Source organism: Petaurus breviceps, unplaced genomic scaffold (genome assembly GCF_028583685.1).
Source record: "Petaurus breviceps papuanus isolate PSGF00001 unplaced genomic scaffold, PetGlider_PUasm1.0 551, whole genome shotgun sequence".
NCBI classification, from domain to species: Eukaryota; Metazoa; Chordata; class Mammalia; order Diprotodontia; family Petauridae; genus Petaurus; species Petaurus breviceps.
The window spans coordinates 22,970,126-22,989,230 of record NW_027186372.1 but is presented as its reverse complement, the minus strand read 5'-3'; the positions used below and the strand labels follow the sequence as shown (position 1 = coordinate 22,989,230).

Sequence of the window (19,105 nt, the reverse complement as noted above, 5' to 3'; positions counted from 1 at the left end):
TCGAACCTACATTTTAACTTAAGATGGACAGTCCTGGAAGCTATAACAAGATGTTTTTAAAAATACAACTGTAAGCAAGAATTCCTTTCTTACCTATTCATTAAGGGGGAAAAAAAACCCTACTTATTTCTAACACCACCCTCCCTCCACACATCACCTCATTTTCCTGTGCAAAGCTAGCTAAAAAATATTCAGATTTCCTATGTTCCTCCAAAATTTAAAAACCTTTAAGAGTGTCTTTTAAGGTGACTTATATTGTAAGTGGTTCCCCTTCCACAGAAATAGTGCCTAAGATTTTGTGCTATAATGGAGAATTACATTCACTGAAAATTACACTCAGTGAAAAAGTGGGAAATGTAGCTGTAAAAGCACACCTCCAAATTTAAGAAATATCATCTAAAAGCCTTATCTATAATATTTCCAAGGCAATTCCACCTTTGACTACTCAAAACAAATCAGAGAATTCACTAACAGTTTGCAAGTTTTCTAAATTAAGTCCCTTGATCAAATAAAATATTTAATGATCTACATAAAATATTTAACCCTGTGATTACACGATTGTAACAGAAAATTATAAATAACTACCTCAAAGCAGGGATACAGCCCAAACCTCTTAATATGAATTCATAGTCCAAGGTGTTAAAAAGCTTCCCTAATTAAACAAAAATGAAAACTTCAGCTATCAGTGGAAGACAATTTTATATAGAATGTTATGATTTTGAGATCCTTCCAAATATCTGACTTCCAGTCCCACCTAATTCCATACCTTGTATCCCCCCCCCCAACATTTCCTCCATTTAAAAAACTGGAAAGGATGGGTCTAATCACAATAAATACTATGACAACCAAATCTCTCTATGGGAAAAAAATTACGTTCCACTTATTCAAAGCAATATTTGATACAACAGCCAGTTTTATATATCACTTAGAGATTTACAAAGCACTTTATACACATTATCTTGCTTTAGCTTTACAACCCCATGAACTAATAAGTATTTCAAGTATATTATCCCCCATTTTAAAGATGAGGAGGAAACCTAGGCTCCATGGGATTAAATGATTTGCTATTATTACATTGCTACAAAAAAAGCCTAACAGTATTATTGTGCCTCTCAATCAAGCACCATAATAAAAGCATTCTGTAAAGTATTTTGGATACCTTGGAGTTTGTTACATCAGAACTTGATCTTTCCTATTCGCCATCCATACAATTCACATGTGGATAAATACATTCCAATCTTGAAATTTAGCCCTTACTTACACATTCTGGATTTGTCAGTCCATAAACATTTTTTTAAGTGTCTAGTATGTGCCAGGCACTGTGCTTAGTGCTAGAAATACAAATTCAAAATAAGAGTCATTGCCTACAATACAATGGGGGAAGCCAACACACAAAAAGAAGTTGAAGGTGGAGAGTGAAAGAGTATTCTTGTTCATAGCCAAAACTGGAGTGATATCCAAATGAACCTGCTGACTAAATCTAACACCAAAAAAGTGAAAAGGTTGTTTATGAGGTCTTGTTTAAGCCTGGTTCACCAAACTACCTGGTTAAAGTTGTGAGCTCTTCAAATGAGAATAAGCCATTACATACATCATGTCACATGGGAAAATGGAATCTGGTACAGTCATAGTGTGGGTATCTGTTCCTGAAGATAATATTCCCCTGATTGTAATTCTACCAATTAATCTTTTCTATCATTTTTAATAAGGAATAAGCAAAGTGCTACAATACACTACTCATAGTAGGTATTTAAAAATATAGAAGGCTTTTAATTTTCTGACTACATTAAACAATAAGATTCACTCATGAAAAATGGACTATAAAATATAAAACCTTAACATATAAGTTTTCAAAACATATTTAAGGCTTAAGTTTACATTTTGGGTCCTAGTACAACCTTGGAATGTAATCCAATAAACTTTCACATTAGTTGTCATTTACTTGTGACTAAGGATGGAATAATAAAACTTTAATGAAGTGTTCTTATTGGCATAACTTTGGGGAATTTTTTTCCTCAAATTGTAAGTTATCCTCCCTAAGATCTTTTGAGCTTTCTTCCAATTTTAACATTAAGACCTTTCCCATATTATGAACTTCTACCCTTTTAACCTGAAGGTAACTTAGCCAATGATTTTTAGTCATGGAACCCATGAAATGATCTATACTATCGTGGGTTTCTGCAATAACACCATTATGATTTCAAAACAATTTTCCCTAAGCTCCAGTTTTTTCATGTTACTAAATTATGTTAAAAGTTATTAGTTTTGTAGTGTTCCATTAGAAAAATAAATAGGTACTATATAACTAAATATATCATTTGTATTACTAATATGTGGAAATGATAACCCACATTTATCTTTTAAAAAGCACTATACATACCATCTCAACCTGATATGTAAAATAAGACTAAGGCAGCAGTTCAACTATTATTGTCTTCATTTTACAAATAAATGAAGCTTCAGAGGTAAATGAGGTCCTTTCAGCATCATGCTCTCCCTCTTATTCCTCAGGTATTTTAGAGAACAAAAATATTGCTCATTTTGTGGTACAAAAACTATATGCTACCAGTTCTGAGTAATTACCAGTATATCATGTGTTCGTTAAAGGTAAATGGTTCTATGGAACCATTAACTCAACTTTCAAGATTTCTAGAATCACATAAAAGGTAGAGGGCCTCCTAATTTCTCTTCTAATCCTTTTCACTTAGAATAAAAATACAAGCTTATTATCCATAATTCTAAGGACATAAACATTCAAGTAATGATAATTTTCCTACCATCTTTAAACCTTTTCCCACATGGTCATTAACACCATAAAATGGGAGTATGACTGGAGTTGGAGTTTCCAAATTATTACAATACAAAAAATGGTTCAAATACCAGTCTACTGAGATAAGATCAATCTGAATAAACAAAGAGATGCTCATCAACAGAAGACTGGTTCCCACATAATAATAAATTTTTCATCTATGGCAACTGAAGATAAAGAAGAGTTTTGATTCGTGTCAATAGAAAGAGTATTCACAATAAAATTACTATAACTTTCAAAGTATCAAAGTGGAAAACAACTCATTGCATGGCACCTTCTAATTTACAAAGTCCTTCCTTCTTAACCATTCTGAGATATAAGTAAACCAAATGCCACCACCATCCCCATTTTACAAAGGAACAGACACAGAAGTGACTTGCCCTGGGTCACTTGCCAGTGTCAGAGCCAGGACATGAGCCTCACTCAGTCTTATAACTCCAAGACCAGCAATTTCCAGTTTCTCCACAAAGTCATGCTGTTAATATCCTTGAAAAGCATATTAAAAGCTTAATAAGAAAAAAAAAGCATTAATTCAATTCAACATAATTATCATTAAGTGCCAACTATGTTCAAGGCACTATTACAAGGTCAAGAAAGCTAGCTTCTTACTGGGAGGCACAATCTTGGTATCAGTAAATAAACAAAAGTAATTTCCGGCAAGAGAAAGTTTATGGTCTAGAGAACTCAGAAAGTAGCTTCCCATAGGAAGTGATACTTAGAGTGAGACTTGAAGGTAGCTAAATATTCTAAAAGGCAGGTGCTAGGCCAGTACCAAGCCCAGAGTCTGCATAAAGACAACTCAGGAGAATCCATGTAGGCCATTTTAACCAGAGTATAGAGGAATAACACGAATCTTATAAGTCTCAAAAAGTCAGGCTGTAAAAGGCTTTAAATGCCACCACTTAAGATTGTTAATGGAGGAGAAACTGGCAATTTACTAATATTCATTTTTCAGTAGTGCATAGTATTCTCTATTGCATAAAGGCTAGACTTTGAAGCAGAAACCTAATTAAGAGGTTATAGTACTATTTCAGGGAAAAAGAAAATTGATTCTAGGTTAGTGAATGTGTAAGAAAAAAACAGAAAGGAATACATGGAAGAACATATAAACTTTAGCAAACAACTGGATATATGGACTTTGAAAAAAATTACTCAAAAACAGGAATTTTAGTAATGCTAAAATTACTCAAGAGTATCAAACTTAACTTTGCTTCAATTTGAAAAAAAAATTGTTTACAGAGAACTCACCTAGTTCCCCCCCCTTCTGCATTTACAAATCCACAGATCAAATATAAGAAATTCAATGGTAATCTTCCCAAACACAGGACTGAAAAAGACTGACCTATTTTGCCAGCAGCTAAGTTTTGCTTCATCTTTACAAGTCTGAAATTAAGTGTTATATAATATGGCCATCACTTAATTATTTAAGTTGTATGGAAAACTCTAGAAGAAATGCCTTCTAAATCCAATTAGGACCCTTAACAATCATATAAAATCTAAGTCAAAAGACAAAGCATTGCTAGGTTGTCTAAGTACTATGGATTAGATCATTCCAGAGATCTTTATATTAAAGGCACTCAACAAAGTATTTATAACTACAAATAGTAGTTTTAAAAAATATATCCTCCTAAAAACTGGAATTCTCCTTTTTTCTATAGTGTTCCATTTTAGGACAAATGGTAAAATAATGGAAAAGGCAGACATGGTTAAGTGCTTAATATAGGTCAAATTTCCTTCAGCTCTACTTGTAACATAAGATGAAACATACCCTTGGGGTTTCTGTTGTTCCTAAGCTATCTTGTACTGTAAAGCAGTATTTGTCTTCTAGTAGAGCCCACATTCAGAGAGGGAAGGCTTATGTGGCTAAGAGACACTTTGTATCAAATCTACAGGTAAAGGCCTACAAGTGATAGGCAAGCTAAAGAAAAGGAATAATGAACCTATGGGAAAATGAAAAAAAAAAAAAAAAAAAAAAAAAAAAAAGTAAAATAAAAATGGTTAAGCAGTATATGTCAAATTTTTTAAAAAGGTCTCTGTAGTTTACCTATATAACCTTCCAACTAACCCAATTAATTTAAAATTCAATTTTCATTCTAGAGCTAGTTTCCTTCCATCTAATTATTAAAAAATAGGTAAGTCTTAGTGCTACCTTGCTGGGAAAAAAAAAAGACATGAGGGAGATACTCAATAAATGGATGCATAATTCTAAAAGGTTCTATCATTTTGCCCCAAGCCATCATTTCTACAAGCAAACCCAGACCTGATAAAGGTCTATAATTCTGACCCCTTCACCACCTCCTCTGTCCACATTATTAAGGTCAACACAACACTGTTACTTTTGGAGACCATTTGTAACACTTGAAATATACTTACTGACACAATAGCAAAAAGAAACAAACCAAAACAGAATAAGCCAATAGGACCCTTCTAAGCCTTTAAAAACCACAGATGTGTGCTACTGACTCAGATTCTTAAGAGGTACTGACAGTGAGGTGCCGGGTATGTTCAAATTGCTCATTAGCATTAGCCTCAAAGAAACCTCAATCCAATCATACTCTCAGACCTGGATCTAGTTTCCTCTAGTTCCTGTGTAGATCAATTTGTCCATGCTGAACTGATTTGTCTTTATAGGCTTCACTCCAATTAAAACATTTTTTCCTAGTTAGCAGAATTTTCTTTTAAAGTAAATTTACTATTAAGAAAAGGGCAGAGGTTAGTAATCAGCTCAAGGCTCAAAAACAACATAGGAAGAGATTGGTTTTGCAGGTTTCCCAAAGGTAGTAGAATATACTTCTCCCTTCAGCAAATAACAGAAAAATCAACAGAAGACAAAAGGAACATGTTTTCCTCCCAGAATTCACTTCTCTTTAGAGAAAGTACAGACAGTTAAGCTAACTGGGTAGGAAAGCAGTATCTCATACTGAAACCTTGTTTAAAAATTCTCCCCAGATTTATTCCCCTTCAATAAGTTTCCTACAAACTGCCTCATTTAGAAGTATTAAAAACGAACTTTAAACTTTATTTACAAAATTAGTTGAAGCATATAAAGGCAGTCATACCTTAATATTTAGCTTTCCTTGAGTAAGGAGATTTGCATTAATGATAGGTATAATTAAGTATACCTGCATTGGATCTGAGACTTTATCTCATTTTTTTTTTACTTAAAACTCAAAATTTCTAGAATTTCAATGCCCAAATTTCACAAATTAAATTTACAAAGTTTCAAAAGGAATGATATAAAGGAAAAAAAACCATTATTTCATGATGTTATTAATTCAGACCTATTTACCAAGGCAGGTAGACTGGCACTATGCCTAGTGTCAGTTCCAATTTGTTGTAAGACACTTTACTTGCTGTGACCCCTAGTTAAGTCACTTTCTGCCTCAGTTTCAACTGTAAAATGGGATAATAAAAGAATTTACTTTCTATGGTTGTAGTGAAGATCAAATGAGATATTTACACAACACAGTACCTGGTACATAATAGGCACTATATAAGTTCTAGTTATTATGATGATCACTATTATTACTATGACCTTAGCACTATGGAAAAAGGTATTTTGGTTAGCAAAAATTTCTATCAATAAATTTTGGTCTCGACTGTTAGAGAAAAGATAATATACATGTAAACCTTAAAAAAGTTCTTTGAAGGGTAGCTAGGTGGCGAAGTGAATAGAACACCAGCCCTGGAGTCTGGAGGACCTGTGTTCAAATCCAGACTTGACACTTACTAGCTGTGTGACCTTGGGCAAGTCACTTAACCCCAATTGCCTTCCCCTCTCCAAAAATAAAAGTTCTTTGAAAACCTTAAAAATTTATGGATTATTAGCATAAGATCAGCATTCAATGTATTCAAACAATGAACATTTCAATTACAAAGCACAAATCTATGAATATCTAATAGATAACCAGGCATTATGTTAAAGGTTTTGAAAGAATAGAAAACATAAAAACAAGCAGCTGCCCTTAGGGAGCTTGCAGTAAGGGGGAGTGTGGGACAGACAGGTTTTCTTTTTAAGAGATTAACAATAATTAAATGTGTATTAAGTGCCTAGTAAAAGTAATAACTATAATTCAGAGTAGGACATTTTAAACTTTATGCAAAAAAACAAAGAATAAGGCTTAAGTTTCTCTAATAATCATCTCCCTCTTCCTAACACTAAGCTTTAGGAAAAGAGAGGGGGAAAAAATATTAATTTCAGTCATTGATGATATACAATCTACCTGCCTAAGAAACTGGGTGTGTTAGGACGAGAGGGGACCCTTCCGGTTTTCACTCCACAAGCTCCTAGTTGTACATGCAATGAACTAGTTGTTTAATTTCCTAAGAAATGTCTTGCATGACTTCACATGTATAAGTGATATCATACTGCTTGCCTTCTTAACGGGGGAAGGGAGGGGCAGGGAGAATTTGGAACTCAAAATAAACTTTCTAACGTTAAACAAAATTTCCTCAGAATCATTTTTCCCAATCATTCAAGGAGGACCTCTCATAAAACTATCCAGTATTCATTCTGTATATATTTTATATGTACATAATTGTCTCTGCTATTAGAATGCAAGCTCTTTGAAAGGGCTGTTTCCACTGTCTCCCAAGAACTCAGCACAAAAGTTGTACCCCATACATATACCAAAAAAACCACCCTTTAAGACAAGGGTGGGGGGTGCAGAGAGCACAGCAACTAGCGGAGGGTGTCCGTTAATAGATTTCGGGGTCTATGAACTAGAAAAAAGTTACATCTTCATTTTCATTAATCTCTGATATTTATTATTTCCTTCAATTATGAATTTTAAAAAATCCATAGGCGTTGCCACACTGCCACAGGGATGTCACAAACACAAACACACAAAAAACCATTAAGAACCTCTACTTTCAGGGCAAGTCTATTTCACCATAGGAAGTTATTTTAAAGTAGAAGCCTTTCTTTTTATTACTCCATCCACAGAAATCACAGGTAGGTAGATGACTGATGGTCGGCAGATCTCATTTGAAGACAATAAAAGAGCATGTCTAGTTTTAAGCTCCTAAATATGTGATTTCAGAACAATTCTTCAAAGAAAATAGGATAGGCTAGGAAATGAGATAAAAATGCCAACAATGCAAATATAGGCTTTTTAAAAAATCAATTAGCATTGTGCCAGAACTGTGCAAGAGACACTAAGGCAAAAACAGTCCCTTAAAACAAACTTTATATTAGTCTTTCTTAAAATTAAATGGGGTTATCCATATCACCCTGGAGTGTTTCATTCAGGATTTCCTGCTATTCCCAACTGTAAGTTCTTTTATTACACTTTAGGTTAATAAAACCTGATTACACTTTTCTATTAAGAAATAAAACACTAATTCAGAAGAAGATATCACTGATTATTAACTTAGGTACCTGATACTTCTTTCAAAAACTGAACACTTCCATAAAAGGCCCTTCTCATTTAATACTGTAAACATTCACAAGTTTTCAAATACTTGGAAAAAATAACATTAAGTTCTAGCTCTGGACTTTTGGTTACCATTGACTAATTAGGCCTTTCATTTAAATTTTAATCTACTAAAATAATGTAGGTGGGCCCAGTTCAAGAATTAAGATACGCTTGGATGAGTATGCCAATTATTAAAAGGATCAAATATTCCTCAGCAAGTGGTCATAAAATAAATCATCATCATTTTTTCAAACTAATTATTTTTTATCATTGCTATTGTATTTTAAAATTATCTACTCCTTAGTTTCTACTCAGCAATGAAAATTACAGGTTCTTTGAAGAACTTAAAACCAAATGGGAATCAGAGATCACCAAATACAAAGGTATTCAAATCTCTCCCCTTATACTCAGAAAATGACAGCCACATAGCCTTCCTTTAACTTGGCTACTGGGTGACTAGTAGAGCTAGCTTCAATGATCAAGGAAGAATTATTCTATCCTTGTAATTATTTTACTTAGAAATGCAGGGTAATGATCAGGGGAAGAGAAGGATTATAATTCCTACAAAAATGTCCTACAACTCCAGACTATGAGACTTTAAAAAAAGAAGTTGCCTTTAGGTAGATCTAACTGCCATTTCTAGAAAGTACCAAATGTTCTCACAACCAAAAGTCTGTAAATAAATGAAGCACTCTAAACCAAGGTACATGTAGGTACATGTAAGTGTATTAAAAGAAAGGTGAACAGTGAAGAGAAAACTCTAGACTAAGAGAAACCATTTTTGAGAAAATCATTCACCAAAGACCTGTTTTGAATGCTCATCTCATTGATATGAGCACTCCCATTCACTTTACAGTACAGATTACAATTCACCTACTTCTAAAATAAGATATGCCACCCCAAATTTCTACACTTTTTTATACTGCTTTCAAATACTCCAAAACATTCAAAGCCATAGGATCTAAAACATTTAAGTCATTCAGGTATTTTGGCAAATGATACCCTAAAATATATTCCCTGAACATCATTCCTACTTGAAGTCCCACTAAGGATTATAAATTTAATCATTTCTTTTACAAATATGCCACTGGAGCAAAACTTTAGGACTTGCAATGTGAAGGTCAATGAAAATAGCAGAGGAATTTAGTTGACTTGTAAATGTTTTAAAGAAAATAATCCACTTCATAAATACGACAGACTTCCAAAAGCTCTTATACTGTTCACTTTTATAAACTTACTCAAAAAGCCTGCCACATTAACAATACGATTGTAAATACTATTTTTAAAAAATGACTTGATATAAATTATCTCAAAAAACAGCATTGTGTAGAGGAAGGAGAACTGGACTTGGGAGTTAGTAAGACCTACATTCTTTGTACAGCCTCAGACACTTAACTAGTTGTATTACTCTGGACAGGTCCTTTAACCTCTCAAGTAATTTAAGGCAACTCTCTCAGACTATAAAATTTACAGAAGTTGGCAGGGGTAGTCTTCCTCATCTCAGAGTTCTCTATATTTGCTATCATAAGTCCAGTTCCTATCACTACCCTTAAGTGCTTGTTGGAAATAGTAACATTACAATACAAATGATCTTCTGTGAATTGAATAGGAAATGTGGCTGGATTGGATCTGGAAAGAGGTACTGTTTTCTACTGATCCAAAACTGCTTGCTAGTGCAAAATCCATCTCTCTTTTAACGTAAACACTTGTCCCCATTGTGACTCAATTGTGGAAATACCACATTAGACTAATATAAGTAATTTAAAAAGCAATGGAAGAGCCACTGTGACATATGCAAGGCCTCATCAATTTACTATGACACATTTGCATGCAATAAACATTTTAAAGAAATTATTGGGATATATATTAATGGAAAAGGAGATGTGCCGAGGCCAATTATTGACAAAACATATAAATAAGTTTAATGGGATACATTGGTACTTCTGAGACTAAAAGAGAAACAAGGTCTCAAACATACTAAATTGGTATTTCCCATCCATTAATGGAGGATGTATGAGTAAACTGACAAATATCAGACAGGATAAGAAATTTCAATTTACTTTGTTGAAAGTAGTATTCAACCTAAATTCTGAAATAACCTGAACTTCAAAGTCTCTTTCGTGAACTGCATAACAAATATAAATTACAAAAAGGTTTGGTGCTTAATTTTTTACTATAATTACTTGCTAATCATTTTACTTTTATAAAATGCTTAATGTAATGAGAATGAATGTAAAATGATCATCCTAACAGTTTTGTTAGAACACTAAGAGCAGAGAGAGGCATGGGGCTTCTGAGTCAGGAAGAATTAGGTTCTAAAGTCCCTTCCCTCTGACATGCTGGCTATGTGACTCTAGATAATGTAGAATGCTCCCAGTGCACCACAGCAGTTTTTTATAACTAAAAGTTGCAGGGAAAAAGGTTGGCTGATCTGCATTAGTAAAAGAGGGAATCGATGAAATCACAGGTCTAGACATCCCCTCCCCACCCCACCCCCAAGCTTTTGTTTCTGTTTTTCTCTGTGTCTCTCATACACACGCAAAATCTTAGATTTAGAGCTGAAAGGGACCATAAGAGATCATCTAATCCAGATGCCCTTATAGATGAAGAACCTGAGGCCCACAGAAGTAAAGTGACTTCCTCCAAGTCACACAGGCACTAAGGGGAAAAACCAGGAAGTGAAGGCATGTTTTGATTCTGAAGCCAGCACTCATCCTATTGTATTATGCCTGGTACAACGAAGTATCATTCTCTTATTTTTATAAATTATTTTAGATTTTTAAAATACTGTTAAAATTTTAAGAATTGATCTGCATTGCAAGGACCTTGTAACTTGTGAGTATTCTGCCTCCAAAGAAAGAGTCGCATGTAATAACAAAATAGTAGCATCCATAGCACAAAATCACTACCTGCTCAATGGGAAAAGAGCATCAATTTTCAATGTATCTTAGCAGTGGGTCCTAAAAATATTTTTCAACAAGAAAAGGTTTTATATGTGTCCATTATATTTTACTCCAGAACACAACTTTAGTTTAAGAACTGGATGCAAAATAACAGTAATTTTTAAAAGATTTTAAAGGGTTGTTTAAAATAAAACCCAACAATAAAATTCAAGCAAACTAAGGTCCATGTTGTCAACCTTGGTGTTGCCTTAATTTACACTACGGATACTACTACTCACTGCTTCACCAGACTGGCTGCATATAATTCCCACCAAAAGTAAGGCTAGTGCACCATGGTCTCTGCAAAAAAAAAAAAAATCATTTCTTGATTTATTATTTAGAAATATATGTAATCTAAATTAAAATTGAGTTTGCTACAAATGACATCTAAAAATATCTAAACATCAATGGTTCTTTAAAAAATAAAACCTCGAAATCAGAATTTGAATCTTCCCAAAAGGTAAGAAATTTTGGTCTCTTTTAAGGTGTATGGAATCAAGATTCTTTAAAGAGAACTGCCTTGGTAAACTTTTAGTTTATGCTAGGTGAAAAAAATTTTTTTTTCAATTTTAAAAAGTTGAAAGAGGACTTGCTAATTATCTAGGTAAAGTCATTATCATGCAGCAGGAAACTGAGGTCTATATATATTAATTATGACTTACCCCAAAAATCAAACAGCTAAATTAGTTATACAGATAAAACGATAATTCAAATTTCTGGATACCAGGCCATTGCACTACCACATCAGCGTCACTGTAAAATTCCAACATGTATACATGGTATTTTTTTTTTTTTTGCTTTTTGGAGGGCAAATGGGGGTGACTTGCCCAAAGTCACATGGCTAGTAATTGTGTCAAGTGTCTGAGGCGGGATTTGAACTGAGGTCCTCCTGACTCCAGGACTGGTACTCTATTCATTGTGCCGTGTAGCAGCACCCCCCATAGATGGTATTTTTTAAAAGAGAAGGTTAAGTTAATTGGTCTTACCTTCACAAGATTAAGCCTGCAGAGCTCACTACTATGAGAGCCATTTTCTCATACAAATAAATTCAGAAAATTATTGCTATAAAAGTAACCTAGGACCACAGGGGGCCTAAGTTTTTAAGCTCTAAAGGATACACAGCAGCGTCATTCTTTCAACACTCCAAAGTATTCAATATCTGTGTTAGGGAAGATAACATTAAGATATTACCTTAATTTATACATTTCATTTTTTTCAATGGCCGATTATACCCCATTGCATTAAGCGTACTCCAATAGATGTGGAGGGGGAGGGAAAGGCAAAGATACAAGTATCCGTGATAAATGAAACAATATTACAACAAATACTTTCTCTCTCCTAGCCCCTCCTAAAAAAAGAAAAAAACAAAAAAATTACCTTCCAAGAAATTGGTCAATATGGCACATTTATTTGTTCAGATTTACTCAGTGAGAAGAACTCACTTAAAATGAGGCAGCCATTGGTTTTGGAAGATTAAAGAGAAAAACAGAAATGTTCACACATACAAAATTTGATGCTTTTACTCACTAGATGAACTCAAGAAATTTCTTATGCTGCCTGATTCAACTAACTTCATTCATATTGCCTTCTATTAGAAGTGAAATCTGTTCCCTAGTATTTGGCACTTAGTGACATGGCAAAATGGAACAGAAAGGCCTGGCTCTGTGGCTCATGTCTAACCGTAATCCATGCTACATGGAGGAAGGGACCAGAGGAACACCTGAGTTCTATATTTCTGAGTTGCAGTAGGACCAAAACAGAATGGGCAGCACCAATGTGAGCCCTTCTATCGAGGAGCAACTAGTGGCTATCTAAGGAGGTAGGGAAAGATACTTTTGGCCTAAGTGAGACAAAAAGAACCAGTTTGCTCCCCCTTAAAAAACATGTAACAGACCATTTAACCATTTCCAGTCCCCAATAAATTTCCCTTTGCTTTGTTTGCTATTTTAGAGAATAGACCATCAATTAAAGTAGAAAAAAAGTAAGATATCCTTAAGTCCATTACTTCATGGTTATTTCTACTAGAAGCCCAATTACCATTTTTAATTTTGACTAAAAGTTTATAGTCTTGGTGGGAACTAAAGAAAAATAACTCACTAACATACAATAGCTGTAGCCACAGATGGCTATAAATAAAAGTGCTAAAGGATTCAAGAATATTTTAAATCAATTAAAACATTTTCAAATTGATTTCTAAAGAGGGGTAGCTCACCCTCCCCCCCTAAATAAGGTGACATACTCCCCACTCTGACCTCTTAGCTTAAGGCAAAGCTCAAGTGAATTTTCAAAGTTCTAGATGCCCTTGTTAGTCTTATCTCCTATATCTTTAAGTTATCCTGCATATCCTTATCCGTAGGCTTGATATGATAACCTCTCCCCAATACCATTTAAGCTGAGATTTTGTACACCTAAACTCATATCAAAAACCACATCCTATAGGTTTTTTGCTATCAAATTACCCAAATTAGTGTTCTCCATCCCATTTATTTAGTAAATATTTTAATTTACTCATCCATAGGCTTTCCTCCACTAGAAAATAAACAAACTCCTAAATATAAGCTCCTGTTTTGTTTCCCTATACCTCCGGGGTAATAAAGAGCCTTGGTAAACAGGCTTTTTAATAACAGCCGGGTGGATTGGGTCTGCCCACTTAGTAGTCTCATCAAGACCCATTCAATTTTAATTTATCAGGTATTTACTTTGTCCAAGGTGCTGATTGTTCAAAAAAATTCTTAGAAACTAAGCTAACTATGTCATTTCCCTATCACTGACCTCCATCCCCAAGCCAAGTTTTTGGAGGACAGTTAACTTGATCCTATAAACCTGTAGGTTTAATAATACCAAGTAGGTATTCCAAATATTACTGAATTAATAAATCTGAAAATGTAGATGGCTCAATTGTCCAGGTTCATTCACTAGAAATTTTTTTTTTAAATCAACATTTCCTAGTAAGATTTATTCATCTTTCTCAAAAAGAATAGTCAACTGTAAAAGTTGGAAGTGGAAAGTGCTTCTCCTAAGCACACACTCAAGAATTTTTTAAACTAAAAAATACATTACCCTAATATTTTAAAAAGACAACTAAAATAATCACTACCACCTCAGGCTTGAAAACACATGGGTCCTATTTACAGGAGCAACTTACCTTTTTGTACCTTCCTTTTGCAGATATTAAGTCCAGAGTCTCACAATCATTGATCCTCTGTTCTGTTTTATTCAATAGCATACACACAGCTGAATGATTTCTACCGCAAAAGCTAGTAAATTGAATCTGCAACAATTCCAGCCTACTTTCCAACACCAGAAACAAAATAAAAGCCACATTCTAAAAAGTTCTAAAATTACTAGAAAACAGTGAATAATGGTAAAGCCTCTTGGTCTTTTCTTAAAATCTAACATTGTGGGGGGGAGGGGTTTCGTGCTATCTTCAATAACACAATTTACGTCTGTTTTTAAAATGCAGCATACATCAGGTTTTTGTGAGGGGGAAAGAGGATTTTTGGTGGGAGGGCAGGGAGAAATGGGCATTCTAATGAAAAAGGACAAACTAATGATCCATTTAGAAGCAGGTGAGATACCATCAGCAGAATGTATGCTGTTGAAAGAAACAGAATGGAGACCCAAGAATGAGAGGCTCTGTACTTCAGATCTGCAAAAGAAGGGAATAAGAAAGTTAACACTGAACTTGTAAATAGATCACCTATTTCACCTTTACAGTGTATAGTTAAGCCAGATATACAAACAGATGTAAATGAGAATTTCTGGTAACAGTCAAATTTTGTTGACGTTTCGGGTTCAAAAATTTCAACCTTCCAGTTTTAAAATATGCGCCCTAAACTACAATCTTCAACACTCATGGATAGACATTTACCATGATTACTCCACTGTCAATTCTTCCTCTTTTCCTCCTTCAATTTCAAACATTTATTAAGCACAACTTTGTGCTTGAACACTGTAAGATATTGATGGAGGTAACAAGGGTTAAAAAATAAGAAGTCCCTGCCCTCATGGAGACTCACAAGGTAGCTTTCTAGAGGACCCAGAGAAATCTTATCTTATCCGTTTGTCTCCCTTCTTAAATCTCTCCATAAGAAATATCATCATTTTAAATTTTCCTATGGGGCCAAATAAAAGGAAAAAGTATTTACAGAAATGTTGTATCTGCATCGTAAATCCACACGTGCAATTCCTCTCCTTCTAGTTAGATGTAGCTTAACAGAAAAATCCGCTTGAATTCTTAAAAGTACCTTGTTCAACTTCACAGAATCCCCACCCAAGGTTCAGTCAAGCTTTGATGGGGCTTCCGACTAACATTTCCAGCCTACTGAATGGATTCTACCTTCCATTCCCTGAATAATTTCAGGTTGATGGGGGAAAGATTTGAGATTTGATTCTGGTATTTGTCTAAAGAGTCACTCCAACTGCATTAGAGTCACACCGAGGGTTACCCCACCCAAAGGTCCTCCGAGCCCACCTAAATGAAGGTACTTCGCTACAACTTCGCCCCCCCTGGAGATGCACTGTCTCTTCCAAGGGCACGAAGCAGTACCTGTCCCACTGCAGACGCCTCTACGGGGAGAGACATGGGGGGGGGGGGGGGGCTTTGTGGAGCCGTGCCCCAGCAGGGGTGCCAAAGGGGCCAGAAGGGAGCTCCTGGTCGTTCAGCCCCGGCGCCGGCGATGACCAGCGGGGAAGCCCGAGCTTGGGGGCTCCTCCCTCCCGGGCGTGCTCTCGCAGCCCCGCTTCCCTCCCCGAGCTCCCGCACGCCGCCCGGGCCCAGGAGGGGGCGGGAGGCGGCTTCGCCGCGGGGGGTCCCCCGCCCGGGAGCGGTACCTTTTGGACAGGTCCATGAGCACCCCCGAGAAAAGCTTCTCCCCGAGGCGGAAGGACACCACGAGCGCGTCCTCGATGATGTGGTCCAGGGTGACCCGCACCTCTGAGCCCGGGATCAGCTGAGCCACGGCGGAGTCCCCGCCCGCCGGGGGGACCAGCGCCGGGGCCGCGAGCTGGGGCTGGGGCTGCGGCGGCGGCGGCGGCTCCTCGGGGGCCGGCTCTTTCCCCTCCTCCGGCGGCGGCGTCAGGGGCTCGGGGCCCCGCGGGGCTGTCGTCGCCTCCCCCTCCTCCGTCTGTTCTCTCTCCTCAGAGCGGACGGGAGGTTTCTCCCCGAGCTCGAACCTCGGAGAGTCGGGCCCCGCCGCCCCGGGACTCCGGGCGGGCTCCGCCGGCGGCTGCAGCGGCGGCTCACCGGCCTGAGGAGCGGGCTTGCTGTCCGCCTCATCGAGCACCAGGGCTTCGGTGGCGGTCACAGGCAGGGGATCGGTGCCGGCCTCGGCGCCCGCCTCGCTGCCGGGGATGGGCTCCATCTCGGGCTCGGCCTCGCCGGCGCCCCCCTCCCCCGGGGACGCTGCAGTTGCGGCCGCCTCCGCAGCCACGGCCGCCATTTTCTTTCTGGCTTCTCCTCCCTCCGACTCGGACAGCGGCGGCGGCGGCGGCGGCGGTGGCGGCAGCGCTGGGTTCCAGGGCCTTCCCCTCCCTCCCTCCGAGGAGCACTTCCCGCCCCTTTTCTTCTCCGTTCATCTGTGCCGCCGCACCATTGGCTGTGCTCCACACCCCGCCCACAGCTAGAGTGACCAATTGGTCTGGTTGGATGCCCATCACTTTATCGAGTCTCCACCCAGAGCGGGAACTTCTCATTGGCCGGTCGAGTTGTCAAACGTCGAGTGGGAAGGCGGGCTCAAAACGGGAAAAGAAGAGGGAGGGAAGAAGCAAGGCTTGGGGCTGGAGGGGCCGCCGAGTTGTCTATTGGCTGGAGGAGAAATGAGGGGTCTTGTGGTTTGTCGCCGTGTCTGTCCATCCCTCCCCTTGTGTCCAAGCGGAGGGGCAAAGGAGGGAATCACATGGCTTGCCAGGTCATTTCAGAGGCAGCCGAGGGGAGGGGCAAGAGGACAAGGTGGGGTAGGAAAAGGGGGAAGAGAGGGAGGTTCCCATGATGCACTGCGCCACGCCCTTAGAATAAATGTTATTTCTAAGCCCTGATCCATCTGGCTTCAAACTGGGGGCACGATGCGCTTGTTTGGGGAGCGAGCCAAAGTTTGGTAACCTGAGACCACGAAGAATCGTTTAGAACAGGACGTTGCCCCACACATATCTTCATCCTCACTAGAGAAAAAAGATTGGCACAAATCTTTGGGCAAAGAGGGGCTACCATCCAATGAACTGGGTAGGGCCTGATGTTCCCGGGGTTTTAAGAATGAAGGGACTGTCCCCAGGAGCCCCAGCTTCAGCCCGCAAGTATACACGGTATTCTCTGGATTTGCGCATCTGTTTTCTTTCCAAGTGCACAGCACAATGGAAACAACAGCCTCCTTACTTGAACCTCAGCCTTTCTCCCTTAAGTGTACACAATGTACCTTCTGTTCGTCTTCTCCTATGTACCTCCTTGTTTTCACCTCCCGTTCACCTTTCTCCTTGACTGTGTTCAATATGCCTGGAAAGGTCTTCTTTCTTCCAGCAGTCTCCATTTAAATCCCACCTCAAAACCTACTTCCCTTTATGTCTAAGATGACACCCCCCAAAAAGGAGGCGGTAGAAATCAGAAACTTTGAAGGAATAAAGAAGAGAGAATGAAGATCATCTCCAGGGAAGGAAAACAAAATTCTGAATTGAAAATTTACTCAGAGGAGCGGCTAGGCAGCACATTGAATAGAGCACCAGCCCTGGAGTCAGGAGGACCTGAGTTCAAATCCGGCCTCAGATACTTGACATACTTTCTAGCAGTGTGACTTTGGGTAAGTCACTTAACCCCAATTGCCCTCCAAAAAGAAAAAAAGAGAAAAGAAAATTTACTCAGAACAAACATCATGGTCTATGTAAGAGAAAAATTTCATGGTACTTTTATAAGAACTCATCCTTTAGCTTGCAGCCCCTGGGAAAATACTGAAAAAGATCACTACTACAATTAAGGTTCTTTTTACAATTAAACTTGATAAAATGTGAGATCATTCTACATTTCACTGTGGACGCTTAATAAATTGTACATAAAATATTCTTTTTTTTTGTAAAGCTTTCTGAGCTAAGCTTCTGATCTGCCATTCAGAGTCATGGTATATGATATCCTACTGTGAGAAAGCAGTCTCCCTGTTATCTCTTTGTGGTCACTAAACAGCTAGTTTGTGATGAAGCTTTTACTTGTATCATTTTCCAAGTACATGCAAAATGGAGGTCACTCCCTATTAGAGCTGGAAAAGACCTTTGAGATCATCTAGATCAATCCTCTCATTTTATAGATGAGGAAACTGTAGCTCAGGTGGATTGTTATATGCCCAAAGTCAACAGCTAGTAAGTTACAGAGCCAGGATTCAAACCTGCTTCCTCTGACTCTAAATCCAACATCCTTTCCCATCCATCATAGTTGGAATCCCAAGTCCAGCATTTACTAAATATTTTGGTCAAATTACTTAACCTCTCTGAGCCCCAATTTACTCATCTGTAAAATATAGGTAATGTTTTTATTATGTAAATAATATGTATAATATATATATATATACATAAATATATAATTCTGCCGCAGGGTTATTTTGTAAGGAAAGAGCTTTGTAAATTTTAAAAGTGCTATATAAATTAGTTATTATCCAACTGCATTTCCCACTTAATTTCATGGATTGTAGCAAGGATGAAGAATAATATCTTGAATGCCACCTAAGTACCACTAAAGTGGGATACCAGAAATCTTCCATTGCATTGGGTAACCTCTCTACGGAGGTTTTCTTGGAAAACAGGGCAATATTCATGCAGCATGGGAAAACTGATTGATTACCATCTGTACTGCATTGGAGGTAGCACCCACTTAGGTGAGCTCACAGATCTATTGAAGTAACTCCTACCTCTCAACCTACAGACCAGGCAAATCCGTAAAATCTCTTCACAATCCTCTACGC

At 37.7% G+C, this 19,105-nt stretch overlaps 1 protein-coding gene across 4 annotated transcripts in view; it reads right to left on the bottom strand.

The window, feature by feature from the left end:
• PWWP2A (PWWP domain containing 2A) overlaps window positions 1-16,644 on the bottom strand; it is a 35,180-nt gene extending 18,536 nt beyond the window's left edge. Inside the window, exon 1 of one of the 4 annotated variants that reach the window (XM_069102466.1) lies at window positions 16,002-16,644. In XM_069102466.1, coding sequence (XP_068958567.1) covers window positions 16,002-16,609 — 608 coding nt within the window. In that variant the 5' untranslated portion in view covers window positions 16,610-16,644. Of the gene's footprint in view, window positions 1-11,407; window positions 15,690-16,001 lie in introns of those variants that run through there. The other 3 variants (XM_069102468.1, XM_069102465.1, XM_069102467.1) reach the window with 3 other exon arrangements.
• Between the last annotated feature and the right edge of the window lie 2,461 nt (window positions 16,645-19,105).